This window comes from Dromiciops gliroides, chromosome 4, assembly GCF_019393635.1.
Source record: "Dromiciops gliroides isolate mDroGli1 chromosome 4, mDroGli1.pri, whole genome shotgun sequence".
Taxonomy (NCBI): domain Eukaryota; kingdom Metazoa; phylum Chordata; class Mammalia; order Microbiotheria; family Microbiotheriidae; genus Dromiciops; species Dromiciops gliroides.
In genome coordinates, this window is record NC_057864.1 from 125,092,427 (window position 1) to 125,111,548 (window position 19,122).

The 19,122-nt window shown below is 35.5% G+C and overlaps 1 protein-coding gene across 4 annotated transcripts in view; it reads left to right on the top strand.

The window, feature by feature from the left end:
* Nucleotides 1-19,122, top strand: part of MIA3 (MIA SH3 domain ER export factor 3) — an 80,718-nt gene that overhangs the window by 41,589 nt on the left and 20,007 nt on the right. For all 4 annotated transcript variants that reach the window (XM_044001159.1, XM_044001160.1, XM_044001161.1 and 1 more), the window contains 7 exons: nucleotides 2,927-3,058; nucleotides 6,394-6,415; nucleotides 14,912-15,000; nucleotides 15,473-15,550; nucleotides 15,685-15,795; nucleotides 16,888-16,959; nucleotides 17,998-18,102. In XM_044001159.1, the coding sequence (XP_043857094.1) occupies nucleotides 2,927-3,058; nucleotides 6,394-6,415; nucleotides 14,912-15,000; nucleotides 15,473-15,550; nucleotides 15,685-15,795; nucleotides 16,888-16,959; nucleotides 17,998-18,102 (609 nt within the window). The remainder of the gene's footprint in view (nucleotides 1-2,926; nucleotides 3,059-6,393; nucleotides 6,416-14,911; nucleotides 15,001-15,472; nucleotides 15,551-15,684; nucleotides 15,796-16,887; nucleotides 16,960-17,997; nucleotides 18,103-19,122) is intronic.

Genomic DNA, 19,122 nt, shown 5'->3' on the forward strand with positions numbered 1-19,122 from the left:
ACTAACAAAGAAGTTCCTAGCACTTGAGGATTAAAAGCTTTTTCCTCACTTCCCTCTCCCCTGTAAAGGGAATAAGTAAAACTCTAAATCACAAAATGAGTCTATTAGGAAAAAATGCTCTGGCCTAGATCATTGATATCAAACTCAAATGGAAACTGGTGGTTGCAATTTCTCAGTGGCTTATCTTAGAGTTTAATATAATTCCTATTTTTTCCTTCCTCTCTCTTTACCTTTTCCTTTTCAGTTCTCTCCCAAAAGGAAATACCACCATTTTAATTATGTTTGGAAAACCCTGTCAAAGGTTATTTTTTTTAAATGGGAGGTTCTTAGTATTTTTGTTTTTGTGTCTATGCCCCTGAGACTATAAAGATCTCATGGGGAGATAAAATTTATGTTCAATTCTAACTTTACCTAGTAGCTAATAAAGAGAGAGATAACCAAAAGTTATACTTTGGCTATTTGACTGTTAAAATTATTGATGTAAATTATTGTGCTTTTTCATATTGTGTAAAAGTTTTTATTTTTCTTAAGAGTTCTTTTGAACACTTGTTTCAAAACTGGCATTAATGGATGTTAAAAGTTAGCCCAAGGTATGTGGTCTAGGATTTTGATTTGAGGTGAGAAAAGGGAACTTTTATTCACTTATTTGAATTCTTTTAATAGTGTATTAACAGTTTTTTACATAGTTAAATTCAGTGTACATTGATTTTCCAATTCTGATTTCTTCGTGTGTATTGTTCACATGGGCCTTTCTGCATTTCTTTCTATTCATATTTGGCTTTATTAATGGCATTGTTGAGAGGTAATGTCTTGTAATGGTTATAGTGTTGGCCTGAGTCAGGAAGGCTATTGCATGTTGTACTAGTTAATTAACTTCCCAGTCCCCCAGCTAACTCTTAAAGATGTGGTTTCAGGAAAGGTGTCACTCTGCATTGAGAAAGAGTTCCTAACCAGGAAGTAAAACAAAATTGCATTGTGATAATATTCTCTTTCATGTATTGTACCCTGTATTCCAACCACTATTAACTGGAATATTAATTAATTACCCTTTCCATGTATTTGTGCAGATCATCTCTATGCTTAGAATGCACTTACTCTCCTTTCATCTTAGCCTGTGGAAATCCTTTTCTTTCAAAGTCCTCCTCTGTCTGATGTCAACTCCTCTTTCCCTGAACTATTCTATCAGCTAGAAGTGATTTATACTTCTTTACTCTTCCCATATCATCTTGTTTAGTTCTCTGCACTTATCTCATTCTGCTTTATGGATATTTGTTTGTCTTACTCCCCTGTTAGACTATAACTCTTGGAGGTCAGGGCCTTTTTCATTTTATCTTTCATTATATCTTTGTATTTTATCTTTGTATCATAAGAACCTACCATAGTAACTTACATTTGATAAATTTGAGTTTGGAAAAGATATTCCCCATAATCCCTCCTACTCTCCTATTCCCCACAAAAATGCCTTATTGACTACCATTGCTATGGGAGTCAGTGTTAGAAACTTGGTGCATTTAAAGAATCTGTGGATCCAGAGGTGTAGAAAGGGAATAATCTGTGAAAGTTTAGAAGGTTGAAAACTTCTGTTTCACCTATTCACTCTATTTCAGTTTAACTTAGCTAAAATGAGGTAATGAGATCTGCTCCCATCTCTTTCTTTTCTTTTTTTTTGCGGGGCAATGACAAGTTAAGTGACTTGCCCAGGGTCACACAGCTAGTGTCAAGTGTCTGAGGCCGGATTTGAACTCAGGACCTCCTGAATTCAGGGCCGGTGCTTTATCCACTGCACCATCTAGCTGCCCCCCCTTTTCATTTTTATTATTACTATAGTATGGAATTTTGGACTTCTAGAATGTGTCAACTTGAACCATGGAGATTCTATCCTGATTAATGAAATTATTGATTTACTTTGTGGTCCTTTTATGTTTTCTATTTGGGCTGATGAGATAGATATATGTATGATATATACTCACTTTTTCACTTTTGAAGTCATTTACTACCGAGTATTTGATTTCTATGAAGAGTTTGGATCACTTGACATACATTTATTGAACATTTCCTGTCTTCCTCTTTCTGAGGGGGGATACTAGGAGAAATCCTGGTGATTTTAAAGAACAAAAGTTATCATTAACAATTTAAAAAAAGTGGCATTATACTTGCTTTGCTTTGAAGGGCATATGAAAAAATTTGACAGGTAGGATTTGTGCTTTCAAGAAACAGTTTATTTAAGATATAAAGATAACAATAGGGGCAGCTAGATGGCGCAGTGGATAGAGCACCAGCCCTGGAGTCAGGAGTACCTGAGTTCAAATCTGGCCTCAGACACTTAACACTTACTAGCTGTGTGACCCTGGGCAAGTCACTTAACCCCAATAGCCTCACAAAAAAAAAAAAAAGGATAACATTAAAAGGCACCAACAATTTAATATAAGTAGGCTAGACAACAAGTACTCTAGAAATGCAGAGGAAGGAATTCTCCCTAACAACCTTAGTGCTTATAATAATGATAATAATAACAGCACACAGGTAGGTGGGCATTCCTAGTTTTAGGGATAGTGGCTCAAAGAAGCAACAAACTAGCATGATCAAGGGGAAATTGAAATTTGAATGGGAGTTTGAAAAGGAATGGAAGTTTGAAAGGTATTTTTAGGAGACAGCAAAACATTTTGGCCTGTTAGAAGCCTCCTTTTGGAGGGCAAAAGGAGATCAAGGTTATAAATGTAGGTTCTGTTTAGATTGTGAAGACCTTGAATCCTGTGTCAGGCAAGGAATTTGAACTTCATTTTGTAGGCATTGGGGGCTATTGAGATTTTAAGGAAGGGGGGGTAAAATGATAGAAATATAATTTAGTATTAACTGTGATTCATTATAAATATGTCATGAGAAATTTCTCTCAAGTTGTTCATCTTTTCCAACATTTATATTTCAGTTGATTTCTTCATTGCCTGAGGATATTCAACCTGGTCCTGATTTTCATGGAATACCCTGGGAGCCTATATTTATTACAGCCTTTTTGGGAATTGCAACATTTTCTCTTTTCTTCTGGAGAACTTTCCTTACAGTGAGTATATTTTATTTATTTTTAGGTGAAATTAGCTTAAAACATTAGCATTTTAGTTTATTAATACTCTGCTAACATCAAGGTGTGCTTCTCCTTTAACCTATTCTTTCTCCATTTTGTTGCTATGTGAACATAAACTAATTGAAACACAAGCTATCCCTTTAAAGTGATCTTTAATTTTGTTGTAACAACCTTTAGGGGATGATGTTAGTGGAAAAGATAACTGTATGCCAGTGAGAAAATGTCAAAAAATACCACTCTTAATGACTATTTCAAATGAAATACTTCATATCCATATAAATATGATATAAATACTGGTGGTAATTAAAATTAGTGGTATATTCTGGATGAAATAACATCTTTCAGTTAGTACTGATAAGTTCCCATATTTTAGGTTCTTGTCCTTTTACATAACTTCTATAGTTTCCAGCCATATAAGGTGATCAACTCAATTATAGAAAACACTCAAAATTTAACTTGAAATAAAAATTTTGTGACATTCTAAGTAATGAGACATATCACTTCACCAGCATTTATTAACACTTGCTGTGTTGTAGGCACTGTGCTAAGAACTGGGGATAAAGAGACAAGTGGAATGAAACAGTTCCACCTCTTAAAGAACTTAACTGTCTACAGGGGGAGACATATGAATTTGTAATTATATATAGAATAAATATAAACTATGGTTTTTTTGAGGGGGGGGGTGTAATATGTACTAATAGGCTTCATGTTGAAAGGTGGCACTTGAGTTAAATCTCGAATTAATGAATATTAAAATGAAAGTGAAGAGGACACCCCAGTCAGCTAGGCATGAAGATGGGAGATGGAGGGCTGTATGTGAGGAACAGCAAGGAGGTCAGCTCTGCTGGACCGTAGCTAAAGTGTTAGTCTGGATGACCCCAGAGACTGATTTATCTGTTCTTCATGAACTCTTTCTTGCTTGTTGAACTTTTTCAGGCAGTTCAGAAAGCTTTCTGTTCATATAGGTATATCTGTTTTGAAAATTAATACTTTTAAATCCATGCAGCATATTATAACAAATACTTCTGAATATGCCTGTAATGTTTGTAACTGATGTCTTTCCCATTTAGAATAGAGAAGCATTGTAGAAATTAATATAGTCCTAATTCCCACGCACCTGTGATTTCATTGGCATATGGCCTCCAGTGAGACATCTCCCTGGACCAGAAGTCTTTAATCATTTTGTGTGATGGACCCCCTGTGCCAGGTGAAACCTGTGGGCTCCTTCTCAGAATGGTGTTTTTTTTTTTTTTGTGAGGCAATTGGGGTTAAGTGACTTGCCCAGGGTCACACAGCTAGTAAGTGTTAAGTGTCTGAGGCCGGATTTGAACTCAGGTACTCCTAACTCCAGGGCTGGTGCTCTATCCACTGTGCCACCTAGCTGCCCCCTCTCAGAATGTTTTTAAAAGCACAAATAAAATATATAGAATTGCAAAAGAAATCAGTGCTATTGAAATGCTACTAATCAAACTTTTTTTAAAAGGAAATAAAAAGAAAGTCCAATTTTACGAACTCCAGATTAAGAATTCTTGCCCTAGAGTGCAGCTTCTTAAACTGTGGGTCACAACCCTATATGGGGGGGGTCACATAACTGAATGTGGGGGTTGCAAAAAAATTTGGCAACAATAAAAGATGTATACCTATTTTATATACCTATACACCTGGGGTTATATAAAAATTTCTTGGGAGAAAAGGGATCACAAGTGGAAAAAGTTTAAGAAGCCCTGCCCTAGACCAATGCAGATTATCAGCAATTTTGCCTGGAACACTAGTGGAGTGGCATGTGCTTACTCCCACAGACAAGGGTGTGTATGTATGGGGGACTTGAATCCAAACTTTTCCTAGTTTTAAGGCTTGATTTCCACTGTGCCACCCTGCCACCTGATATTGTACCACTTTGGATTCTCAAAGAATGAGCTAGTCTACATAAGTGCATTTCTCAAGTTAAAGAAGTTATCCCTTTAAGTGCCAGAAAAATTGAAAAATTTCAACAATTTTGGGTGCCGATCTTTGGATGAAAATCTAAGCAGGGGGAAGATTTGTGTTGCTATCCCAAATTGGAACTATGAAAGCATTTTTCTCATTGAAACAGTTTCATAAATGGTGGGTAGTTTCTGTAGCACTATTGATATGATTAGGAGACACAGTATGTTGTGGTTTAAATAGACATTTTGCTTTGGTACCAAGAAGACCTGGGTTCAAGACCTGCCTTTGACACACATTGCAGGCAACTCTTAAAGTCTATAAGGTACAGAACAGGTGTTGTTTTCAGTTGTGAGAGGGAATTGTGTAATTAGGGGTTCCTTATAACAATGAAATTACAGGTCCAGTTTTAAAAAATGAGGGTCTCTTGTGGGTTAAATAGAGTTTTATAGGATGGATTTAGGAACAGTTCTTAGATCTAGTCAGTACTTGAATGTTTGTTGAATTGAATTTCAATGAGAAAACAAATTTGGAATATAACCCCTTCATTATTCTGTAAGATATTTACTTCTAATAAAAAATGTCCCAAGAATGGAGAGTATTTTTAGAATTATTCTGCTTTTCATAGTTTTATATCTTACAGGATGACAGTGTCTAGCAGTCATCTCATTTTTCCTCATTTTCATTCTGCTTATTCTAATTTGAAGTGGGATGAAAAATGAATTAATCAAATGTTAAAATTATGTGTAAAGTATGTCCTGAGTTGAGAGTGTATAGGCCTTTCCTATAAGTAAAATTCATGATTTGGGACCTTTCTTTTTCTCATTTATCTTTTACTTCATGGTACTTTGCTATGTTGGGTTTCAGATTAGTGGTCCTTAGATAAAGTGAAGCATTAATTGTATTTGCCATGAAGATAAACTGCCACTTTTCAGAATATGGAAGCTATGTTGTAGAAGCTCAGAAGTGAGACCTCAGAGGACATCTAGTCTGACTCATACCCAAACAAGAATTCTTTCTACAAAATATGACAAGTGGTTATCCAGCTTTGTTAGACCTATTCTTTTTCTAGGCAGCCTTGAATATCTCTAATTGTTAGGAAATTCTGTGTTACCTCAAGTTTAAACTTGCCTTTCCACAAATCATGTGTACATATTTAATAGTTACATAAGCAGACCTTTATCCTATTTCTGAAATAGGGACATTAACCTAGAGACCTTTAATTTTGAAATCCTCTTAAGTGTATTTATGTAGTTTCACTTGATATAATACATTAGTAATATCAATCAGCTCAAAATAACAATTATATCTATTTGTGTTACAGTGTTTTTATCAGGTGCTATAAAATTTATAAAAAACCTTGACATTGTTTTCTTCTCTGTCTCTTCTAGGTAAAGAGCAGAGTTTATCAAGGTAAGATTTTTAGTTTCATTGTTACATATTCAATCAAGTGTAACATTTGGCAAAGTTTACATATCTGATGTAGATGCTATGATTTGTAACAGATGCATGGATTTCTTTTTTTGTTTGTTTGTTTTAATGTGAGGCAATTGTGCTTAAGTGACTTGCCCAGGGTCACACAGCTAGTAAGTGTTAAGTGTCTGAGGCCGGATTTGAACTCAGGTACTCCTGACTCCAGGGCCGGTGCTCTATCTCCTACGCCACCTAGTAGCTGCCCTGCATGGATTTCTAAAAGAAAAAAATTGGTTTCATTGTAAATGGTTGTGTTTTAAATTTGACTTAGGAAATTAATATACTAATCCCCAAAGGATCTTATTGATACTGGTTATGCATTAAGGATGTGAAGATTATTTGGTCAGGACAAGGAGGGAATGATGTTAAAAGAAATTCTTGTTTACCATGCATAGCATGGTGAATAGTTTGTGTATCCAAAACCACTTTTTAATGTATGTTCAGATACACTATTTTTCCAGTGGTGGTGACATTAGGCCTGTTTTAACTAAGTTCATGAATTATTTTGTGTGAATAACTATAAAGTAATACATTATTTTAAGTGATTCTGTGTTTTTACATCATGCTTATTTCTAGAGACATCCCTCTCTACCTTCCCTAGCCAATAAGCTATCTCTTATAACAGATTTTTTAAAAAAGTAGTTGTAGTAGGGGGCAGCTAGGTGGCACAGTGGATAAAGCACTGGCCTTGGATTCAGGAGGACCTTAGTTCAAATCCAGCCTCAGACACTTGACACTTAACTAGCTATGTGACCCTGGGCAAGTCATTTAACCCTCATTGCCCTGCAAAAAACAAAAACAAAAAACAAACCAAAAAAAAAATAGTTGTAGTAGACACATCAACTTTGTTTGAAAGCATATACAATATTCCATACCCTTAGTCTTCCCTTTCTGCAGGGGAAGTGCATTTTTTCAACTTTTCTCTGACTCATCAAGCTTGATAAGTCAGTCACAAAGCATTTATTAAGTGCCTATTATGTACCAGGCACTGTGATAATCACTGGGTTGGTTTAAAAAAAAAAAAGAGGCAAAAGACAGTCCTTGTCCCATTAGATTTAAGAAAGAATATAGCAGGGAGTAAAGTGTAAGAAGATTGGAAAGATAGAAGGGGGTCTAGGTTTTGAATCCAGATAGGTTTTTGGATTTGATCCTGGAGGTGATGGAGAACCACTATACTTTATTGAATGGGGGTGTGGGGAGGGTATGTGTGATATGTGCTTTAGGAAAATCATTTTGGTGGCTAAATGGAGGAGGCATTAGAGTGGAGAGAGATTTGAGACAGGCAGACCCATCATCAGACAGATCATTATAATTACATAATGGTCGGTTTCATTTTTATTGTTCTTTCTGTTTACATTGTTGTTAATTATATGTTGCTTTCTTGGGTTTGCTTACTTTGTTCATATAACTCTTCCCATGTTTTTCTGAATTCTTTATATTCATCTTATGGCACAATAATATTTTACATTCATGTACCACATTTGGTTTAAAACAATTTCTCATTCTCAGGTACCTAGATTGTTTCTAGTTTTGTGTTACAATGGATACTTTGGTACATATGTGACCATTTTTTATGTTTTTGATCTACTTGATTTAGATGGGATCTCTAGATTGGAAGAGTATAAACATTTTAGTGACTTTTTGGGTATGATTCCACCTTGCTCTCCTTTTTCTGCTGTGATAGTTTGCCAGGTGCATAAAGTAAAACTTCAGTGTTGTTTTGTTTTATTCTCATATGAATGATTTGGAGAAGTCTTCTTTCATAAGGTTTAAGTTTTTCTGAGAATTGTGTCCTTTGACAACTTATCCATTGGGGAATGGTTCTTGGGCTTATATATTTGTGTTAATTCACTACATATTTTGGATCTCAGACCTTTACCAGAATTTTCAATATAAAGATTTTTATTTATGCAAAATCTTTTCATGTAACATGTTTAAGAATTCTCCCCCAGCCCTAGTCATAAAAAATACCTACATCTTTTTTTCCTCAGTTTTTTAAAATGGGGTAACCTTTTACATTTAAGTTAAATAGGACATTTAGAACTTTATTATATAACAGTTTAAAGTGCTGGCCTAAGCTCATTTTTTGACAAAGTGCTTTTTTTTTTTCAATTTTCCTACTAGTTCTTGTCATATAGAAAGTTCTTTCCCAAGTAGTTTATATTCTCAAGTTTCAAATGCTGGCTTATTGAGTGTTTATCTAATCTGGTGGATGAAACTAAGATTATATTTTTAATAGGAATAAATGCAAATTCCTGCACTTCAGCTAAAAAAAAATACACCATAGTTTTGGGGGAGATGTGGCTAAAAGATAGTTAGTATGGGAAAAGATCTCAGTGGATCTTTGTGGATTTTTAAGTTCAGTATTGAATTTACAGTGTGCTGTGGCAGCCCAAAAAACAAATATGATCTTAGCCTGAATTAATAAAAACACAATGTACAGAACAATGTAAGTTTCCATTGTTATCTTATGTGGTCTGATCATATCTGGAGCATTGGGTGTAGTTGTGGGTGTCACATCTTTGAAAGGAGCATTTTCTGGTTAGTATATGACTGGAATGGTAAAGGGATTCAAAATCTCTAGGATCACTTTTGTCTAGAGAAAAGAGACTTGGTGATCTGATAGCAGCCTTCAAATTGTTGTAGGATTGTCACATGACAACAAGATTATACTTTGTTATACACTGCCCCAAATATCCTTAGTGCTAGAACTTGGGGTAGAAGTCACCAGGAGAAAGATTTTAGCTTACTATAAACATTAAAAATCCATAACAATTAGAATGAACTCAAAATAAGATAAGACCTCATATAAGTTAATGAGTTCCCTGTCACTTCAGATCTTCAGCTAGTGGTTAAATAATTAAGATTAGTGATTTGGGTAGACCTTAAATTAAATGAAGCCTGAGGTTTTTTCCAGCCCTTAAGATTTTAGTGATTCTACTTATATTCTGTGCTCTTACAGCTAGGTCCTAATTAGTGTGTATTCATCCTGTGACATCTTTGTATGTCTTTGAATACACATAATTTTCAGTTATAATTATGCAAAAGATGGTCATTGGTCCCAGCCCAGTGTGAATTCAAATAATGCAACTGCTCAATAGGATTCTTTTTTTTTTTTTTTTACGGGGCAGTGAGGGTTAAGTGACTTGCCCAGGATCACACAGCTAGTAAGTGTCAAGTGTCTGAAGTCAGATTTGAACTCAGGTACTCCTGAATCCAGGGCCGGTGCTCTATCCACTGAGCCACCTAGCTGCCCCTCAGTAGGATTCTTTATGTGTACTAATCAAGGCTGATCTGTACTATATTGAGACTTTGTAAAAGCTATATGATTAAATCCAACAGTATTAAATGGGACTATATAACTTTCTCTAGTGGCTTTCTGTATAATGCTGATTTGTGTTTTTATGGTATAGAGTAAAGTAATTTTATTAGTAAGTGGGAAAAGTCCCTTGGGAAACAAGGATACATTATTAGAAGACTCTTTAATCAGTCTAAAAATGTTTATTGAGTAATTACTAGGTGCCAGAAGGTTACTGAAGTTTGGGAAGTATAAACCATACCCATTTTTGTTATCTATACATAGGATTTATTTGGGTAAACACTCATCAAATAAATGATTTTTAAAAACATACTTTTGGGGCAGCTGGGTGGCGCAGTGGATAGAGCACCGGCCCTGGAGTCAGGAGTACCTGGGTTCAAATCCGGCCTCAGACACTTAACACTTACTAGCTGTGTGACCCTGGGCAAGTCACTTAACCCCAATTGCCTCACTAAAAAAACAAACAAACAAACAAAAAAAACACATACTTTTAAATTGTTTTTTTAAGCCATTTTAGACGCCTTTCTGAGAATTATTGTTATTGCCCCAAATTTGTTGTTGAAGAAGATAATATAAATGAAATTCCTAAATTCTCTTAGCTTTCTTCATATTTAAAGGATATTCTATGGGGGTACTTCATTAAATACATTTATAACATAACTTTTCCAATGATATATTTTAAGCATCAGGTTTGAAAATCTAGGTTCATTAGGTAGCACATAAAAGCCACATACAAATTGCTATTATCTGAGAAACCAGAGTCAAATGGAAATTTTACAAGGCTAGTTTTAAAAGCTAGATTGAGAATGAAAAGGGAAGGTACCATATGTTCTATGTTAGAATACATAGCCCTTGTGAAGATGGATTCATATAATCAAATAAATTGTTTGAGCTAAAGAAGTTGTAGCATGTTTTGTTTTTTAGAAAAAATGGCTAAATTAAAATAACTGTTTTTTAATTCTTTGTAACACTGAGTTTTGGGGTGGGAGGAATGCAGACATAGCCTAAAACTTTTTTTTAATTTAAGGAAGTTCACACAGTAACTGATTCACAAGCTTTTAAGTTCAGTTAAGTAAGCATTTGAGTACCTACTATACATTAGATGCTGTAAAGGATTCAGAGGAGGCATAAAAAGAAAATATTCCCTTTCCTGAAGGAATTTAGAGTCTCACAAGTGAGAAAGAACAAACAAATAAAAGTTACAGAACAATATTCATGATCTCATTGATGTGAACTTTCCTTCTAAAGATATAGATCACACCCTATCCATGTCTGTCCATTCTCAGCAACTGTTCGTGTTTATCCCATATATTCACCACAAGCTGTCTATCCAATATGTTGAGGCCTTCCTACTTTTCTTTTGATGTTGTAAAAATATCAGTGGACTTATGGGCTTTTCTTCATGGCTTTGTGATCATCACCTTTTTCTGTTGTACTTTGACTTCCTTTACTCCAGTTTTTTCAGCACTTAACACAGTGCTTGTCACATAGTATAATGCTTAATAAATGTTTGTTGACTTCTTTGTAGTTCCTTTTTTTTTTTTTTAGTGAGACAATTGGGGTTAAGTGACTTGCCCAGGGTCACACAACTAGTAATTGTTAAGTGTTTGAGGCCAGATTTGAACTCAGGTATTCCTGACTCCAGGGCCAGTGCTCTATCCACTCCTCCACATAGCTGCCCCTGTAGTTCCTTTTTTATGTTATAGTCTGCTAGTAACTCACCATGCATCTCTTTCTTGCTCTCTTTAATACTCATTTTTAATCTTTCAGAGACCTAATATTCCATGATTTGTAGCCATGTGACAGTGTTGGTAGAATATTGGTATTAAAGAACAATATATGACAAAATATAGCTTAAATGCTAAAATGCATGGTCTAGACCAGAAGTGTCAAACATGCACACTCTTGAGTGTGGTTCACAACAGAATAAAATAGTACTTACCTAATTTTAATGTGTTGATGTATTAATAGAAAAAGTATATATATATATATATGGGTGGGGGGTTCTAAGTCAATGTGTAGCCTGTAGGGATTCTCATGTACAGTTTAGTAGCCCCCATTTCTATTTGATTTCGACACCACTGGTCTAGATCACTAATCCTATAGAGATTTAGAAGAAGTAGTCTACATAGAACTTTGGAGTTATATGAGACCCTAGAATAGTGCCTAGTAAGTAGTCGGTGCTTAATAAATGGCTATCGACTTGACATCTTGTCTCACACTTTGGCACAGGTCACAATATTTAGAGGTGGAAGTACCTTGAAAATAATATAATCCCATACCCTCAGTTTACAGATGATGAAACTTGAGGCATCAGGAAGGGGAAAGACCTGTCCAAGGACTGTAATGTAGCAATTAACAAAATTGGGATTTATGGTTCAGGAAACAGGTTTAGAGAAATTAAATGACTTGTCCAAATTTACAGGAAAATTAGTAGCTGAATCAGAAACTGAAACCCAAATCTCCTGATTCCAAGCTCTAGGCTTTTTCTACTACTATGTGCTGCTTTCCTAGTTTAAAAAAAGTTTCATAGGAAGAATGGGAATTAAACTGCCGTGAAGATATGTAAAGATATATTTAGGCCAAGAGTATGGAGGAAGGCATTCCAAGCATGATCAAAAATGCAGAGGTAGAAATAGTATTTGGGGAGGTGAAGGGGGGGGGGCATTTAGCAAACTAACCTGACTGGAGAAAGAGGGTTTATATTCTAGACTAGTAGAAAACTGAGTTGGAATAGCTAAAGTGAGGTCAGATTATGGAAAACCTTATATATTAGGGAAAGGAACTTGGCCTTGATCTTTGGGAGACAGGGAGTTACAAGAGGGAGTAACATGATTACAGTAATGTTATAGAAGTATTACTTTAGCACAGGGTTCTTTTTTTTTTAATTTAAATAAAAGTATTTTATTATTTTCCAGTTACATGTAGAAATAGTTTTCAAGATTTGTTTATATAAGATTTCAAATTTCAAATTTTTCTCCCTCCCCTAGACAGCAGGCAATCTGATATAGGTTAAATATACATAATATAACATGACTAATGCAGAAGGATCAGAGCACAATGGAAAAACCTGAAATCAGAAAACCAACAGCATCAAAAACAAAAGAAATAGTATGGTCCAATCAGCATCCATATCCCATAGTTCCTTTTTTTTTTTTCCCCTGGATTTGGAGAGCCTTTTCCATCATGAGTCCTTTGGAACATTCTTGTTCCATTGGATTGGTGAGAAGAATCTAATCTATCACAGTTGGTCCACACATAGTGTTGATGATACTGTGTATAATGTTCTTCTGGTTCTGCTCATCTCACTCATCATCAGTTCATGCAAGTCCTTCCAGGTTTCTCTGAACTCCTCCTGCTGATTGGTTCTTACAGCACAATAGAATTCTATTACATTCATATAACTCAACTTGTTCAGCCATTCCCCAATTGATGGACATCCCCTCAATTTCCAATTCCTTGCCACCACAAAAAGAGCAGCTATAAATATTTTTGTACATGTGGATCCTTTTCCCTTTTTTATGATCTCTTTGGGAAAAAGACCCAAGAGTGGTGTTGCCGGGTCAAAGGGTATGCACAGCTTTATAGCTCTTTGGGCATAATTCCAAATTGCTCTCCAGAATGGTTGGATCAGTTCACAGCTCCACCAACAATAGCACAGGGGTTCTTAAACTTTTATGTCATGGAGCCCTAAAGCAGTCTGGTAAAGCCTAAGAACCCCTTCTCAGAACCATGGTTTTAAAGATAAATCATATAGGATTACAAAGGAAACTAAAGAGTTAGTGAAAATGAAGATGTAATGAATTGCCTCTCCTCTGAAATCTCTCCATATATCTCCCTGGGGACTGGGGATATTCATGAACCCCAAGTTAAGAATCCCTGCAGAATGGACAGAATGGTTTGGAATGGTGAGGAATTCAAAATACTGAAGCCTATTAGGAGGCTATTGCAATAATGTTGGTGTGTGGTGCTTTGCACTACACTGGTAGCATTAGGAAGGAAAAATCAATAGAAATTGGTGAATGATTAGAACTTGAGACTCAAGAAAGAGATAAAGAATAATAATTCCCAAGCTTTTGTAGGTGGTGGTGGGGAGAATATATGGAGTACCTTGCTAGTAGAAAAGGCTAAGTCGAGAGAAGAGCCAGCTTTTTTAATGTGTGATTTTAGGTGCTTGATAAGTTTGAAGTGGGAAATATTTAGTAAATAGGAATACTGAAGAATTCAAGTGAAAAGACAGGACTTATGATTTCCAGAGTTGATAGTTGAAGTGAAAATGGATATATTTTGGAGAGTTTTGAGAGAAATGCATCTGAAAAAAAAGAATTATTTGGCTCTGGGATGTAATTTGGGGAAAATCATTGAATTAATTGTTTCTTGGTCTTTAAATTATTTGGTCAGAACTGCTTTTCCTCAGTTGTGTTGAGAATTCGTTTTACCAGTCCCTTGTTCCTCTAACATAATATTACTGCATATAGTATGTGCTACACCAGGGTCCAGAGTTGGAAGGGACAGTTAGCGGATTCATTAATTGAGCTACTATTCTCAGTTTTTAGTTTAAGACCTTCGATCATTGGTTGAATTGAAAGAAAGTTTGAACTTGAGTTCCTGGTATGAAATGTAAAATCCAAATGTACTTTTGCCACATAAACCACTTTATTGATGGACTCATCAGGAAAGAAGCTCTTTATTTTTAGAATAGACATAATCATGAAATTGATAATTGCTTATTTCTGCTGTTGACATAAAACATGGTACAATGGAAAGAATCCTGGTTTTGAGATCAGAGGACTGATCTCACACCTGGGTTCAAATTTCAACTCTGATACTACTTCTGTGATCTTTGAGTACTTACATAATTTTCTGGCCCTCAGTTCCCTCATCTGTAAAATAAGGGAGTTGGACTAGGTGACCCTACAAGGTGGTTCTTTGTTCTAAATCAATCTTCCTATAAAGTCTAATAAAAAGAACTCAGAAGAAGACTACAGAGTGGCAATATGTTTTCTAATTGTAGGGCTCAGATATAACAATGCCATTTGGCATGGGTTTTCTCCTAACTTGGATTTTTTACTAACAATGGGGTTATTAAAGTTTTGTATGGCCTTTTCTTCCCTTAGTGACTGAAAAACAACTTGCTGAGAAGATTAAAACTCTCTTACAAGAAAAAACAGAAATTTTAGAAAAGATAGCAGAATATGATCAGAAGGTATGGTGGTCCTGTTTGGTTTTTATTTTATTTTTTAATTTTTTTAGTGAGGCAATTGGGGTTAAGTGACTTGCCCAGGGTCACACAGCTAGTAAGTATTAAGTGTCTAAGGCCGGATTTGAACTCAGGTATTCCTGACTCCAGGGCCGGTGCTCTATCCACTGCGCCACCTAGCTGCCCCGGTCCTGTTTGGTTTTATTTTCTTTCATTTCTAATTTAAACTCAGCCATTTAATCATACTATCTTAGTTCATTATTTTCTGTAAATTATCTAAACCTGAAGGAAATGCAAATATAATGCCTTCTGAGCTTATATAGAACAGCACCCACTTATATATACAGGGTGCCCCAAAAGTCTTAGTGAATTAAAGTTTAAAGTTAAACTGAACTATAATAAGACTTTTGAAACAATCTGTCTTGTGATGTTTTTACAGATTGCTTTTTACTTCTTGTGAATCTTTTTTTGTTTGTAGATCAAAAAAGCAAAGGAGTCAGTAAAGGAAACAAAGAAACAAAATAGTAATCTTTCTGATGAAGCAGCTGGACTTAAGGTAAAAATTGTCTCTATTTTTAGGATTATGGCACAAAACTAAAAGTAAAATCAGTGTTTTTTAAAGTAACCATTGTATGTAGCAGGTACTTAATGATTTATTTAATTGAATTCAATGATCTTGATCATTTTTAGGATAAAATAAGAGGGCTTGAAGAAACAAACCAAAAAATGGATGACAAAGTAAAAAATCTACATTCATTGTTGGAATTTGAGAAGGAACAGAATGCAAAGAAACAGGACATGGTAAAAGCATTCGTCTTATTTGGATTTGGACTATTTTGTGCCTTGGTTGAGTTGAGACTTTTTGCTTGAAATTGGTGGAAGACAGGGTAGTCTGTTTACCTTTGGACATTTCCTTAGAGCATTCTTTCTCAAGGGGTAGTCTGGGAAATCACATGGACCCCTGAGACCTTTTCAGGGTGGTCTGTGAGGTCAAAACTATTCATAATACTAAAGATGTTTCAGTTTCTAACATGGTAAATTTAGGCATAACCCATGTAAAAAGGTCATTTGGGAGGGGGTCCTCAATAATTTTTAGGAATATAAATTTTTTTTTAATAAATTTTTTTGAGGGGGCCATGGGGGTTAAGTGACTTGCCCAGGGTCACACAACTAGTGTCAAGTGTCTGAGGTAGGATTTGAACTCAGGTACTCCTGAATCCAAGGCCAGTGCTGTATCCACTGCGCCACCTAGCTGCCCCCAGGAATATAAATTTTAAAGAGTAATAAAGGGGTCCTGATACCAGAAAGCTTGAGACCTGTTGCCTTAGATTTTAATCATGTACTGCATGTGCTTATCATTGTTGCTATATATTTATAATAATTTTTATCCTTTTCTATACTTTCCTCAGAGAAAGGTAAAAATGACAAACTGTAGTGGCTATGTTTCTCATGAAATTTTCACTTGTATAAAAATTGTCCAATAGTTTTGTTCAGTATCGCCTTGCAGAGGCTGGAGAAACATCAGTTTTGGGGGTATTTGAGTTCTATTATAGTTTCCTTTTCAAAAGATTTTTTCCTCCCTTTTTCTTTAATAGCATTGTTCATTTCAGTAAGCATGATTATGTATTAGCGTATAGATTCTGTACAGCATTTGTGCCTTCTGTTAGGTATTCCTTGCTTGTTGTCCCTCTTCCATCCTCCTTTATTTTCCTATAGAAGTAGATCTTTAGATCTTAAGTTCATTGGTGCCCTTTACCAGAAGTATAAAAGAATAGTTTTGTTAAATGTCACTTCTAAAAGTATGCTCATTTTGTGGGTCTACTGAAATGACTACCATTTAACTTTTTAATTGTTAATATACATTTTTGTTTCCTGTTTTTTTTTTTCATACAGATAATGGAAACTCAGAAATCAATAGAAAAGCTACAAGAAGCTATTACAGTGCATTCTGTTGAACTTTCAGAGGTAAAATTCTCTTAACTCTTGATGTAGTGTGTAAAAGGTGAAATGAGGAAACAAAGATTTGAGCTTTCAAGTTAATTTATTTATTAAGCAATATATGCCAATCGTCCAACAAATTGAGACCATTAGCCTTCCTTAGCTTTGGCACTGGACCTCAAATATGGGGGAGACAGATTTTTATGCATTAAAAACAGTCAAATAATACCAATTATTTAAAAGAAAACAATTAACTGTGATATAAAACTAGGTAATCTGTTTCTTATTGGAGGAAAGATTAGGGACTTTCCAAGTTGGGAGGGGGAGAGTGAACAGTTGAAATTCCTTGAAATCAGAAAAAATGTTCCATTCTCCCCATGAGTCTGTATTAAGTCAAAGAAACATGGAAACAGGGCAGCTAGATGGCACAGTGGATAAAGCACCGGCCCTGGATTCAGGAGGACCTGAGTTCAAATCCGGCCTCAGACACTTGACACTTATTAGCTGTGTGACCCTGGGCAAGTCACTTAACCCTCATTGCCCTCAAAAAAAAAAAAAGAAAGAAAAAAGAAACATGGAAACAATAACTGATTAACATGTAAAGGGCTAGGGGTTTTTTTGTGGGGGTTTTTGTTGTTTTTAGGGCAGTGAGGGTTAAGTGACTTGCCCAGGGTCACACAGCTGGTTAAGTATCAAGTGTCTGAGGCCAGATTTGAACTCAAGTCCTCCTGAATCCAGGGCCAGTGCTTTATCTACCTCAGCACCTAGCTGCCCCCCCCCCCCAGTTTTCAAATAAGACATATAGATTGCTTGAGATATATAATTGTGAGAAAACTATTTGCATCAATCTTCAGCTCTAAATAGATTTCTGAATAGCATAGGTCCATAATTAAGGGTCACGAAGGAGCAGTTAGAGATGTCCAACTTCCCAGCCACATAGGGTTAAGCTCAAACAATGCAATAAAGTTTTCTCACAATTCCCATGATTTAGTGAAGCTTTCTCAAAAAACAGAAATTGGACTAGACCCGATAGATTACAATTTTAATGGTAATCTTTTGCTTTAGGTACAAATAGCCCTTAATGAAGCTAAGCTCAGTGAAGAAAAAATCAAGTCTGAACTCCATCATGTGCAAGAAGAGAATGCACGACTCAAAAAGAGAAAGGAGCAGGTATATGAGTTTTTCTTCTTTAAGTGCCATAACTAATTAGGTTTGTGCTTTTCTTATCTAAATTTCTCTCAGTTGTTCTTGTATTTTTTTGTCTATTATTCACATTTATGTAGTTCTTAGTTTACTGAGTGATTTCCCCACAACAACCCTTTGAGGTATATAGTGAGAAATAGTGGGAGCTTGTGTTATTAATGATATAGAGCTTAAATGTTTGTTATCCCACAACATAAATATGTGCATCAACATAAATAAGGCAGTGCATCCAGTTTCATGTCTTTTCAAAGTTCATGAGGCTCTTTAAAGGATAATTTTTGTTTTTTGACCTAGCATTAGTCTACTAGTAAAAAGTCTAATCTTGTTTTAGTTACCAGAGGACTTCACTTCTCTAGACTAAACATGACTAGTTCCTTTAACCAGTCATTACATGATAAGGACTCAGGACTATTCATGAATCTGGTTGATGGCCTCTGGACCCTTTTCATTTCATTAATGTCTGTCACCCCAAACCAAGCAAAATACTCCATAAGAGATGGGAAGATGTCAGAGTCCAAGGGGGACCATCAGTCCACTATTCCTGGAAGCATCTTTTCTTTATGTAGCATTAGTGTTCAAGAGCTCAGGATTTTTTCACTGACACATCATACTGCTGACTCCTACTGAACTTGCAGGCCACCAAAATCCCTAAATCTTTTTTAGAATTACTGTTTAACCATGCCTTCCCTCTCATGTACTTGTGAGGGCCATGTTTTTAACCTACGTGTAAGACTTTACATTTATTCTTATTGAATTTCATCTTAAATATAGTATAATGCTCTAGCCTGTCAAGATCTTTTTGGATCCCAACTACTAACTCTTTCAGTTTCAGCTCATCCAAAAATTTGATGAACATGCCATGAATTCCTGTAATTTAAGGCATTTATAAATACATTAAACAGCCCATGGCCAAGAACAGATCCTTGCAATACTCCAGTGGAAATCTCTTGCCATAACATTGAAGTGTTCAAGGAGGACTAGCACCTT